Genomic DNA, 12,233 nt, shown 5'->3' on the forward strand with positions numbered 1-12,233 from the left:
TACTAAAAAGATCTTAGTACTATGAATTCGTCTCCTGTTCCTCTGAGATATATCTCCCGCAAGGCAGGAATGTACTCCTCAGCAATCATGCTGCATGTGGTTTAAATGAGATGATCAAAGGGTAAGTAAGTCCATGAATCAAACACATATTGCCATAGAGAAGTTTTCTAGTTTTACAATACTTAAGGAGAGGGGGTGGGGACAATGTGAACAAACCAGAAAGACAAGTTATGTTAACCGCACAGCAAGGTCCAAAATTATTCAAGTCCATATGCTCAGGATGGAGGCAGGCCTCCTTGCAAAGAAATATCTAATTAAAGTTTGAGATGAAACTGAGTGACACTATGCAAAAGCTGGCCTGACCACCACACATGGATCCTCTGTGACACACAGGGCACTCCCAAGAAAGATGTTGGTGCTGGTGTGGACAAGTCAGGCAAGGAAAGGCCCGAGGGCTTCATGATTTAGGATTCAGCAATAGTCTTTTCCAGCATGTTTTCACAGACACCATGAAAGTGTGTTCTTTAAGAAAATTAAAAATTTGTTTTAAACCAATAGATAGTAAAGATGTCAATTTACTCCACAAGTTGACAGATGGGATGAAAGTCTCTCTCCAAGATCCCACAACTCTGACTCTCACCACCCATGCCAGTCTCCCAACTTAGCCAACGGCAGGAAGAAGGAAGATCCAGAACCTCACCCTGCTCCTTGGGTTTATTTCTCAGACGTTTGGAACCCAGACAAAGTGCTTTGTGCTGGGGTAGCCCAACAAACAAATCAGAACCCAGACCCAGAGCTGGGGACATAGCTCAGGGGTGGGACAGACCCTGGGTTCCAACCACAGCACGGGAAAAAGAAAAACAAAGCAAAAGAAAAACATGATAATAATAAAATACAGGGGTGGGGATATGGCTCAAGTGGTAGCACGCTCGCCTGGCACGCATGAGGTACTGGGTTCAATCCTCAGCACCACATTAAAAAAATAAAAAATAAAGATGTTGTGTCCACCCAAAATGAAAAAATAAATATTATAATAATAATATACATAACCAAAATTTGAAAGAAAAAAATATATAAAAATAATTGAGAGGAAAAAAAGATCCAAGATTCAAATACCACAAAGGAAAAAAAATCCTTCAAATAGAGATCATTTTTCAGGTTTTTAAATACCATGCTTTCTAAAAACAAATGCTTGAAGTTTTCCATAGGTAGCTCTGTCAGTCCTTCATGAGTCCTCTCCTATAATTATCCTTATAAAGTGCTTTTCCCAGGTTGAAGGGACAAATGTTATGTATTTCTATAGTTATTTTATGGCTGCATTAATAAATCAGTTCCGTTCTCTGTCTTTGGAAATTATTTAGTGTATGTTTCAGGGTCTACTTTTCCCCCCTCAATCATTACTTCCTTGCCTTAGCACTGATTTTGAATGATCCTTCCAGTGCCCCACTAACTCTTGATGCAACCTTTTTCATATACTGATGAAACCAAAAAGAAAACCCACATAAAATCTCCACCTTCACGCACTTTTAGTTTCTTGCTTTTAGTAGACCTTGAACATCATGAGTTTTGCCAGGCTCGGTATGCCTGTATTCCCAGCAATGGGGGAGGCTCAGACAGGAGAATCACAAGTTCAAAACCAGCCTAGGCAAATTAAGGAGCCCTTGCCTCAAAATAAAATATAAACACGGCTGGAGATGTAGTCAGTGGTACTGTGCCCCTGGGCTAAGTCCTCGGTGTGGCACAAAAAAGGGGGGAATCATTTCGGAGGTCACACAGCTCGGCATATGTTATTAGTCTCCCACTTTGCAGTAGCGGGGACCTTTTAAGAGCAACCTATAATGAAAACAGTGGCTGAGGTTTCCCTCCAGGGACTTAAAGGCTGCCTTTGTAAAAGCATTGGCTCTTCACTTGGGCCTCTGCAAGGGTCCATTGGGGATTTTTTCTTTCTTTTTTCTTCTTGCACTGGAGATTGATCCCAGGGGTGCTTTATCACAGAGCTATATACCTAGCCCTTCTTATTTTTTTTTTTTATCATGAGACAACTTCTTGCTAAGTTGCTGAGGCCAGCCTGGAACTTGCCATGCTCCTGCTTCAGCACCTCAGCTTCTGGATTCACAAGGATTACAGGACTGTACCACCTCTCCTAATTTTATTTTGACAATGGGAAGTCCACACTGCACCCTCCACTCCTGCTAATGCCATTATCTGAACATACATCCCATGAAGAGACATAAAGGTTGATAATGCATGCTCAGATCACGGATTACTTCAACTCCAGCCATATATGCCCTTTTGCCGAACCACCCTCTTGTTTGTCTCATAAACTTCCCTAAGCCCTACTGCGGGAGTGGTAGGACTTAAGACTGGGTCAACCCTGCACCACACCCAAGTAAACAAGCTCATTCTCTTTTACCAAAGTTGCCCCAGCAATTGGCAATGAGAAAAACAGGGCTGATGTAACAGCAACGTCTTATTAATACTTGATGGTTCCTATACTGCATTTCCTGGAGCGTTTAGCCCCATTGAACTGTCAATGTCGTGTAGGGACCAGATCTGAAAGCATAAACAAACCAGCCTGAAAATCGTGATCCAGGGCCCTCTCTCAGGCACTGCCTTTTTAATCAGCAGGTGCTCTCATGTTCCAAGCTCCTGCACCACCAGACATCAATGAGTGGCCCTCCTACCCAATCTAACTCAGCCCACGTCCTTAACCCACGTCCTCCTGCACTGGCTCACCACACCTACAGAAGAAACCAGGAGAGGAGAGGCCACCCAACCACAGACCAAACCTACACTCGGGTGAAGGAGAACACACAAAGCCACTTCCTTAGTCAAGTGAAAAAGACAACCCAGAGGGTTACATTTCCTAGGCTTCATCTGTGTAACAAGTATCCAACAACAACCTGGAGAAAAGGGGAGCAGATGCCTGATTGACAGGGGATAGACTGGGTTTGAGAGCAAGAGCAGAGAATTTGGTTATACAACAGCAACAACAAATGCCCTTCTGCTCCTGGAAATGCTGTGTCTTCGGCAGGACCCCTATACAATCTGCACATGTGATGAAATCATACAGAAGTAACTGTACACCCATGAGTAAGGTCACAAAACAGAAGAACTCCAAAAATGACTTGTACATCCTTGTGTGATATCATACTAGAGACTGAGGGAAACTGGGGGACCCGTAAGATCTCTCTTGTTTTTTTACCACTGCTTGGGATTTTATTATTACCTTAATTTTAAAAATCCATTGAAAAAAGCAAGGTTCTTCAACTTATTGTTAAATCAACTGCCAGGAAAGTCACTTTGAAATGGCAACACAATTAGAATCTGTGTAAAGCAGCTTTGTACAAAACTCTTTTGCAATGATGAAAATACCTTACAGTTGCACTGCTCAATACCATGGTCACAGACGTGTGAATCTTGAGCACTTCAAATGTGGTAATTGAAGTTGAAAAAAAAATTTTTTTTCTTTACATTTTTTTGTATCCAGGATTGAATTCAGGGGCACTTGATCACTGAGCCACATCCCCAGCCCTGTTTTTGAGACCCTATCTCACTGAGTTGCTTAGCATCTTGCTTTTTACCGAGGCTAGCATTAAACTCATGATCTTCCTGTCTCAGCCTGTTGCGCCGCTGGGATTACAGGCCTGGCGCACAGCTAAAAAATCAGAATTTTTTCTTTAATATTTATTTTTTTAGTTATAGGTGGACACAATATCTTTATTTTATTTTTATGTGGTGCTGAGGATCGAACCCAGTGCCTAATACATGGTGGGCAAGTGCTGTACCCCTGAGTCACAACTCCAGCCCCAAACAGAAATTTCACATTAATTGCAAAATTAAGTTTGCATTAATTATAACTTGCATTAATTGTACATCAATTTCAATTTAGATTTAAATAAACACTGTGGATACCTATGGGACAGGACAGAAATGAAACTTGATCTAGACCCCTCTTCCCTAGTTGTAAGTTCCAAGGAATGAAGAAAATTCATTCAAATCACGGAACCAACTTATAAACCTTCTCAGCAGGAGTCCATTCCTTCATCTTAAAATGGGGAAAGAAAAGTACATCCTGACATGTGATTTGTGTGTGTGTGCTTGTGTGTGTGTGTGTGTGTATGTGAATGAGAACACTGCAGCTCTCAGAGCCAGGTAGGATGGTATTTTTGCAAATACAAAGTGAAATAACAGCTGATTTAGTAAATACTTCTCCATTCTCTAAAAGGACAGGCGAGTAGCTTTGCTTTTATATACTTAGGGTGAAATGAACAGAAATTTGATGCCCTGGACTGTTCTTTCAGTTCATTCCACAACTCTAGTTTGAAAGACTTCAATTGCATAGATAAAGGACAGGGAAGTTCATACACAAGCCACATGTCTTTCAAGCACAATTGTGCATAACTGGATACTTGGGGGTACAGAAAGCAAACCTTAGAAGACCAGCCCTGGGAGTCAGTCCAGATGTAGTCACATGACCAATCCCAATGGTTCTTCCCTACCAGGTAGGCACCTGCCAGCACCCACCAGCTCCCACTGGCCTGTGTGGCAAGGTAAGGGCCTTTCTTCTTGAATCCTTTCCTTTCCCAGGGCTCTGCACAAAGTCTACTTGGCAAACCGCTCCAAAAATCCTTCAGCAGAAAGTCCAAGCCCTCAGCGTGGTTCCCAAGGATGCCAGTGATCTGCCCCAGCCAACCTCCAGGTTCACTCTGACTCCCCCAAAACATTCCTCATGTTCCTCTACAAAAAGCTACTCGATTTCACTGTTTATTCCTCCAATCGCGAAAGGAAACAACAGTTGAACAATTCATTAAGTACACACCAATAAAACCAGGAAGCGAGTTTTCCAAAGATTACATTGCGAAGCACAACTTTAATCTCCACCTCCCGGTCTTTGACCCCCTAAGGCGACTCCAGGGGACTCCAGGCGGGCTACGCCTTGCGTGGGGCGGGGCTGCGCCTGCGCCTGCGTGGTGGGCGGGCGGTCCCGGGCCAGCAAACTGCGGGTGCTCCACTATTGCGCTCCAGCGGTGCAGAGGTTCTAAGGTCCGCTCTCCGCGCAGGTGTTCCGCGCAGCCCACCAGCCATGTCGTCCTGTCGCCGCGTGGCGCTGGTCACTGGAGGCAACAAGGGCATTGGCTTTGCCATCGTGCGCGACCTCTGTCGCCAGTTCTCTGGGGACGTGGTGCTCACCGCGCGCAGCGAGGCGCGGGGCCAGGCAGCGGTGCAGCAGCTGCAGGCAGAGGGCCTGAGCCCGCTCTTCCACCAGCTGGACATCGACGACCAGCAGAGCATCCGCGCACTGCGCGACTTCCTGCGCAAGGAGTACGGGGGACTAGATGTGCTGGTCAACAACGCGGGCATCGCCTTTAAGAGTAAGCGGTCGGTCGGGGTGCAAAGCTTGTACCCCTGGGGGACCACCTTCTGCAAGCGGCTCAGGGGCGGGTGCCCTCTGCTTTGTGGGATCCAGAAAGTCTCCCTAGAAAGAAACAGAACAGCACAGACAGAAGTCATAGGGAAAGCAGAGACCGAGAAGTTCCAAGCCAAAGGGACATTGTGTTTGGGCAGCTGGGACTCATTGGGACCTTTCCAGGTATTCTTTATAAAAAAAATTTATATTAAAGCAGTTGAGTAGACTTTTGACTAGTTTTGAAATAAATAATTGCAAAAAATTGATTACACCAATATAGTAAATAGACATTACCCATGACTCAGACTACCCCAATACTGCCATTCTACAAAAACAAAGAATGTTATGAAACCAGGAGGTTGACTTTTTTTCCGCTTTCAAGATTTTTTTTTATTGTTGCATTAGAGCAGTACATGATGATGGGATTTCATGCTACATGTTCATATAGAAGAAAATACAATATAATGTGGCCACTATCTGAAACACTTCCCCACTCCTTACCCAACTGCTATACCAGGTTCCCAGGAGATCTCAAGTGTAAACAACCCTGCGCTAGACATAAGACTTTACTTGGAGGGTGCCAGATATCCTGTGCACTCTTTTGTTTCTGAGAAATTGTACACCATGGCAACTGTTTATTGTTTTCTCTTTTTTTCTTAAAAGTGGCTGATCCGACACCCTTTCATATTCAAGCAGAAGTCACAATGAAAACAAACTTTTTTGGTACCCGGGATGTCTGCACAGAGCTACTCCCCCTCATAAAACCAGAAGGTGAGTGGGGTGGGTGATCTGGCCCTGCCCTCCTACAGTCTCAGCTCCTTGCCCCTGGCCTCTCCTGCTGCAGCTGTGCCCCTGCCTTGCTGGGCCTCCACCTGCCAGGTGCAGCTCTACTTCCCCTGGCCCTTCTCCAGTGGCTCCCTGCACCTGGCTCTTTGGTATCCTCAAGTGCCTGTTCAAAAGTCTCCTCAGAGCAGATCTTTATTTCTTCTTTCCCTCCTACTGACAAAGGCCCTAGGATTCCATTCTCTGCACCCTCATTCAGACTCATGGACTAGGACCACCTCTCAAGACCCAGCCCCACTAAACCTGTCACCTGCCCAAAACACTCCCAGACCAACTCACACATATGGATGTTCCTGATCCTCCATAACTCCTGATACCCCCAATCTACAACTGACACTTTCAGAGGATGTCCATCCTTCCTCTAAATCATCCTGGCCACCCACCATCATGGCCACCCTGGAGGTCACGAGGCTCTGCCCCCACATCAGCAATGTCCATGTGCTAAGATTGTGCCCACTGAGCTGGGCATCATGGGACACCCCTGCAATCCCACCAACTCAGGAAGCTGAGGCAAGAGGATTGCAAGTTCAAGGCCCACCTCAGAAAATTACCAAGGCTCTAAGCAATATAGAAAGAACCTGCCTCAAATTTCAAAGAACAGAGCTACTTATGTGACTCAGTGTTTAAGCACTTTCTAGAATAAATCCATGGTATAAAAAAATTTCAAGTAAAAGGTTGTGCCCACTGAGAGTCACCCGAATCCCTCATCCCAGCCCTAAACGGGCCCTCAGCTGACCATGCACACACCTGCAAACCCTCCTGAGAGGCCTCCCTTCTTGAGTCATGCCCTTTCCCAGGGCTCTGCACAGTGTCTGCTTCTGCTGAACCTGTGCCAGGCACTCCCAGACTCCTTCAGGACACATCCAGGCCCTCAGCATGGTTCACAGTGACGCCGTGATCTACCCCTGTCTCCATCCTGGCTCATTCATCTCCCAGTCAAAGTGTTTCATGCTGTGCACGGCACAGACTCTCCTAGTCTTCCACTGAAAACTGCCCTAGCACTCCTCCACTCAGCGAGACCCACCTCTCATTAAGGATACACCAGCAGCCAGCCACCTTTACAACAATGAGATGTGTGGCTTAGAGTTGTCACTTGAGTGTACAGCTTCCTTGCAACTTCTGTGCTTAAAGGCACCCTGTGATCCCAGAATATTCTTTATGGAAATTCGTTATACAACCACCCAACAGTCCATGTCTGTTTCTCCTAAAGCTTATACTGGTAGTGCTCTTTCAAATGACAATTTTATGTTCTAACATCTCAGTATAATTGGTCTTCACTGTTCTCATGTAGGTTTTATGTTACATGTTCATACAGATGAATGTATGATGGTTTGGAATGTATTTTAGGCAGAGTGGTGAATGTCTCCAGCATGGTGAGTCTGGCCAGCCTTAAACGCTGCAGCCCAGAGCTGCAGCAGAAGTTTCGAAGTGAGACCATCACAGAGGAGGAGCTGGTGGGGCTCATGAACAAGTTTGTAGAAGACACAAAGAATGGAGTGCACGAAAAAGAAGGCTGGCCCAATTCTGCCTATGGAGTGTCCAAGATTGGCGTCACAGTCCTGTCCAGAATCTATGCCTGGAAACTCAGTGAGCAGAGGAGAGGAGACAAGATCCTGCTGAATGCCTGCTGCCCAGGGTGGGTGAGAACCGACATGGCAGGACCCTCAGCCACCAAGAGTCCAGAAGAAGGAGCTGAGACCCCCGTGTACTTGGCCCTTTTGCCCTCAGAGGCAGAGGGGCCTCATGGGCAGTTTGTTCAGGATAAACAAGTTACTGAGTGGTGAGCTTAACTCACACCTCCACCATGGTCCCCACTTGGTATCCTGCACTGATGTGACCCAAAGGACATTTATGTTTTCAAAACTATCCTTAGACCAAAAAAAAAAAAAAAAAAAAAAATCCCTCAAGGCATCCTTATCAAGTGCTTAGGTGTCACATATCACAGGTGGAGCAGGGAGCTCACTCAGGCACCACTAATTCCCTGAGGTCTTTTCTGATTCTGCTTTTCAACACAGGGAGAGAAAAGTGAAATTGCTGAAAATAACTAATGCAAATGAGAAGGTGAATAAAGGATTCTTGATAAATGTCCACTCTGCGGACTGTTTTCATGATGAAGCAAACTCCATGCCAGGAGCTTGGTCACTGTAAAAGCTAGGTCAAGGGGAGGGACAGGGGAACTCAGGCGTGGTCAGACCTAGTAGGAGCCAGGCCTTAAACACCTTGCTCTGTGGGCTATGCAGTCAGTCAAACAGGAGAGCAGACACACTTAGCAAAACAAGCATCAGAGTTGGATGTGGCCCCTGGACTATGGCTTACCCCTCCCCCAGGAAAACACTACCACCAAGGCAAAGGCAGCTGCCCTGGTGGCTTCCCAAAGCCTTGGTCATTGTGTGAAAACAACGAGCAGCTTGAGAAGAGTGAGTGGGTGCTGTGTGTGTGGTCACTTATGACTGAGCTGAGAGAAGTATTATAGAGACCCCTGGATGTGAGTGTTCCTAAGTAGGAATGAAGTATCCTACAACTGTAATACTCCCATGTGTTCCAAAATACAAAGAAGTAGAAGAGCATAACAGGATGTTTGGAATTGCAGACCACAGATGTATATATAGACATTGATTACCATTTTTCCACTTTTTTGTTTATTGTGAGCTTTGAAAACTTGGGGAGGGTGAGGGTGTGGCTCGGTGGTAGAACACTGGCCTAGCATGGGTGAGGTCATGGGTTCAGGTCCACAGTTCAGTACCACAACAATAAATAAAAATTAGAAATGGAAAAGGAAAGCCCAGAACCTGGCACCTTACTTAGCAGTGGCTCAAGCAGAGTGGCCACACCTTGCTGTGTCTGGGTTTCTTTAACTGTCAAGCACTCATGGGATGACACGTCAGTGTCAGTGTTGAAAGAGTAATATTGCAGAGAGGGAAATTAAGCACAGGGGATTGAGTCAGCACTGGCTAGCAGCTTCGGAGGTCCTGTTGGGTTTGTGATTGTAAATCTCAAGAGTGCCCAGTCAGCCCCTGTGATTCCCTCCTCCCCAGTGTCTTGCTGCTAGTCAGGCTGGGTGTGGTGGTCCACACCTCAACTCTCAGGACTTCTCACTCTGCCCCAGGGGCTGCCATGCCTGGCACCTGAAGAGGGAGCACCCCTGAGAACCAGCTCTTCTTTTAAAAGGGAGATTTGGGGGCTGCACTTGTAGCTCAGTGGTAGATGTTATGCAAACAACTACATTTGAATTAAAAGAAGAGTCACAAACAGTTTCCAAAGCTGGGAGGGAAGAGGTAGCAAGAAAATGTATTTACTTTTTATTCACGAAAGTACAGCCAACATAGTTCACAGGCTATATACAATCCACCCTTTATAAAATTCAAAAAATTTTAGTATAATCAGAACTACCATCATAATCTAATTTTAGGAAATTTTCATTCCCCCCAAACAAACAAACCCTATACCCATCAGCAATCACTCCCAGTTCCCCTTATTCCTCTCCCCACTGGGGAGATCTCACATCTATTTCTATCTCTAAATATTTGCCTGTTCTTAACATTTATGTAAATGAAATCATATAATAGGTGATTCTGTGTCTGGCTTCTTTTGTTTATTTGTTTATTTTAAAATAAATAATAGCAGAATGCATTATAGTTCTTGTTACACATATAGAGCCCACTTTTTCATATCTCTGGTTGTAAATAAAGTATGTTCACACCAATGTGTGTCTTCATACGTGTACTTTGGATAATAATATCTATCACATTCCACCATCCTTGCTAACCCTCTGCCCCCTCCCTTCCCCTCTGCCTTATCTGGAATTATCAATTTCTCCCATGCTCCCCCTCCCTACCCCACTATGAGTCAGTTACCTTATATCAGAGAAAACATTCAGCATTTGTTTTTTTTTGGGATTGGCTAACTTAGCATTATCTTCTCCAACTCCATGCAAATGCCAAGATTTTATTCTTATTGCCAAGTAATATTCAGTTGTGTATATATGCCGCATTTTTAATCCATTCATCTACTGAAGGGAATCTAGGTTGGTTCCACAGTTTAGCTATTGTGAATTGTGCTGCTATAAACATTGATGTGGCTGTGTCCCTGTAGTATGCTGTTTTTAAGTCCTTTGGGTATAGACCTAGGAGTGGGATAGCTGGGTCAAATGGTGGTTCCATTCCCAATTTTCCAAGGAATCTCCATACTGTTTTCCATATTGGCTGCACCAATTTGCAGTTCCACCAGCAGTGTATGAGTGTACCTTTCCCCCCACATCCTCACCAAAACTTACTATTGTTTATATTCTTTATAGCTGCCTTTCTGACTGGAGTAAGGTGAAATCTTAGAGTAGTTTTGATTTGCATTTCTCTAATTGCTATTGATGATGAATATTTTTTCATATATTGGTTGATTGATTGTATATCATCTTCTGAGAAGTGTTTCTTCAGGTCCTTGGCCCATTTATTGATTGGGTTATTTGTTTTTTTGGTGTTTAGCTTTTTGAGTTCTTTATATACCCTAGGGATTAGTGCTCTATCTGATGTGTGAGGGGTAGAGATTTGCTCCTAAGATGTAGACTCTCTATTCACCTCACAGATTATTTCTTTTGCTGAGAAGAAACTTTTTAATGAATCCATTAAAGGGATTAATTTTCATCAGAATATATTTCTCAGTTTTTGCTGGTTTTGACTTGGTTAGGAACATCTCATCCATAGATTATAGGCTTTCTGGTTTCTTCCTAATGTTTACATTTTTAAATGATTAGTTCTTTAATCTATCCAGTATTTGTCTTAGAGTATGCTATGAGGGAGGGAAGTGTAACTTAGTTTCTCTTAATAAATATTTAATTTTTGAATACCATTTGTTTAGTGATATGATCCATATCCTTTTCCCAATGAATGGAAGCTCTACACAAATGAAAAATGTATATAAGAGTGTTTGTAAACTGTTTACTTTTGTTGACTTGTCTGTTCTGTCTAACAGCATACTCTTTCATTAATGCAGATTTGAAGCATTTTGATACTCAATGGGAGTTCTCTTTAATTTTTTAAAAATATTTGATTGTTTGACATTCTTTCTCCCTGATGTGGAAGTTAAAAGTTAACTTTCTGGCTCCAGAAAAAAATTTTTTTCGGGTGGTGATTCAGATTGCATTGAATTTATAGAATAATTTGGGGAGAACTTATAATCTATGATTTTTAATTTTCCCATCCAAAAAGGTTTTATTTGCATCATTAAAAACAACAGGATTATATTTTATAATAGAATTTTTATCCTAGTTGTACATATTAAACGCATAGACTCCTCTTGGGAGACTTTGATTTAATTAGTTTTGTAGTAATTTCAATATGTACCCAGGGAATAAAAACATTCGTGTGTGTGTGTGTGTGTGTGTGTGTGTGTTTTAAAAAATTAGTTCACATACATTTTTCATTAGACTTATTACAAGGTCTATTATTATCTATTTATGATTAATTATATTCCTAAAATCTTAGAATCCTACTTTATATCTTAAGAATTATACCATATAAGTAAAAGAACTAAATAATAGAAAATAAAACTATAAAAGTATTAGAATATAATATGAGAGGTATTCAGTTCGCTATTAGTTGTCAGAAAGATGTTGACTTTGTATCTGAACTTATTATTTTTAATACCATAAGTAGAGAAATTTGAAACTTTATTGTTTTCATTTATATTTCTTCTTTATTTCTCTTTTCTGGCTTTTTAGATAGAATATATAGGACAGTGGTAGATGATAATTGTGATAGCCAGTGTGGTTGTCTTCTTCCTAACCTTAACTGTCTAATCTTTTACTATTAAACATGATCTTTTCTGCAAGTTTCCCTATAGGCTATATGATTTCATATCTAATTTCTTAATATAATAATAATTTATTATTATAATCTAAAAATCACTCATTTGTTGAGATGGTCAAATTCATTTTTATATAGTGTTCTTTCCATTTACTTAAAATTCCATATCTAGAACATTTTTT

The 12,233-nt window shown here is 42.7% G+C and overlaps 1 protein-coding gene across 1 annotated transcript; it reads left to right on the top strand.

Moving 5' to 3' along the window:
- Positions 1–4,966: 4,966 nt before the first annotated feature.
- On the top strand, positions 4,967–9,918 carry LOC113186194 (carbonyl reductase [NADPH] 1). The gene is made up of 3 exons (XM_077795048.1): positions 4,967–5,375; positions 6,074–6,181; positions 7,601–9,918. Exons 1-3 carry the CDS (start codon positions 5,087–5,089, stop codon positions 8,035–8,037), a joined length of 834 nt encoding a protein of 277 aa, XP_077651174.1. The 5' UTR covers positions 4,967–5,086; the 3' UTR covers positions 8,038–9,918.
- The last annotated feature ends 2,315 nt before the right edge of the window (positions 9,919–12,233 follow it).

The sequence above is a fragment of the Urocitellus parryii genome, chromosome 2 (assembly GCF_045843805.1).
Source record: "Urocitellus parryii isolate mUroPar1 chromosome 2, mUroPar1.hap1, whole genome shotgun sequence".
NCBI classification, from domain to species: domain Eukaryota; kingdom Metazoa; phylum Chordata; class Mammalia; order Rodentia; family Sciuridae; genus Urocitellus; species Urocitellus parryii.

What these genes read in the sequence shown, in the direction of transcription:
- LOC113186194 (XM_077795048.1), top strand. Translation starts at nt 5,087, where the DNA reads ATGTCGTCCTGTCGCCGCGTGGCGCTGGTCACTGGAGGCAACAAGGGC. An exon ending in CGCGGGCATCGCCTTTAAGA is followed by an intron (nt 5,376 to 6,073) that starts GTAAGCGGTCGG and finishes TTTTCTTAAAAG; the next exon opens with TGGCTGATCCGACACCCTTT. An exon ending in CCCCCTCATAAAACCAGAAG is followed by an intron (nt 6,182 to 7,600) that starts GTGAGTGGGGTG and finishes AATGTATTTTAG; the next exon opens with GCAGAGTGGTGAATGTCTCC.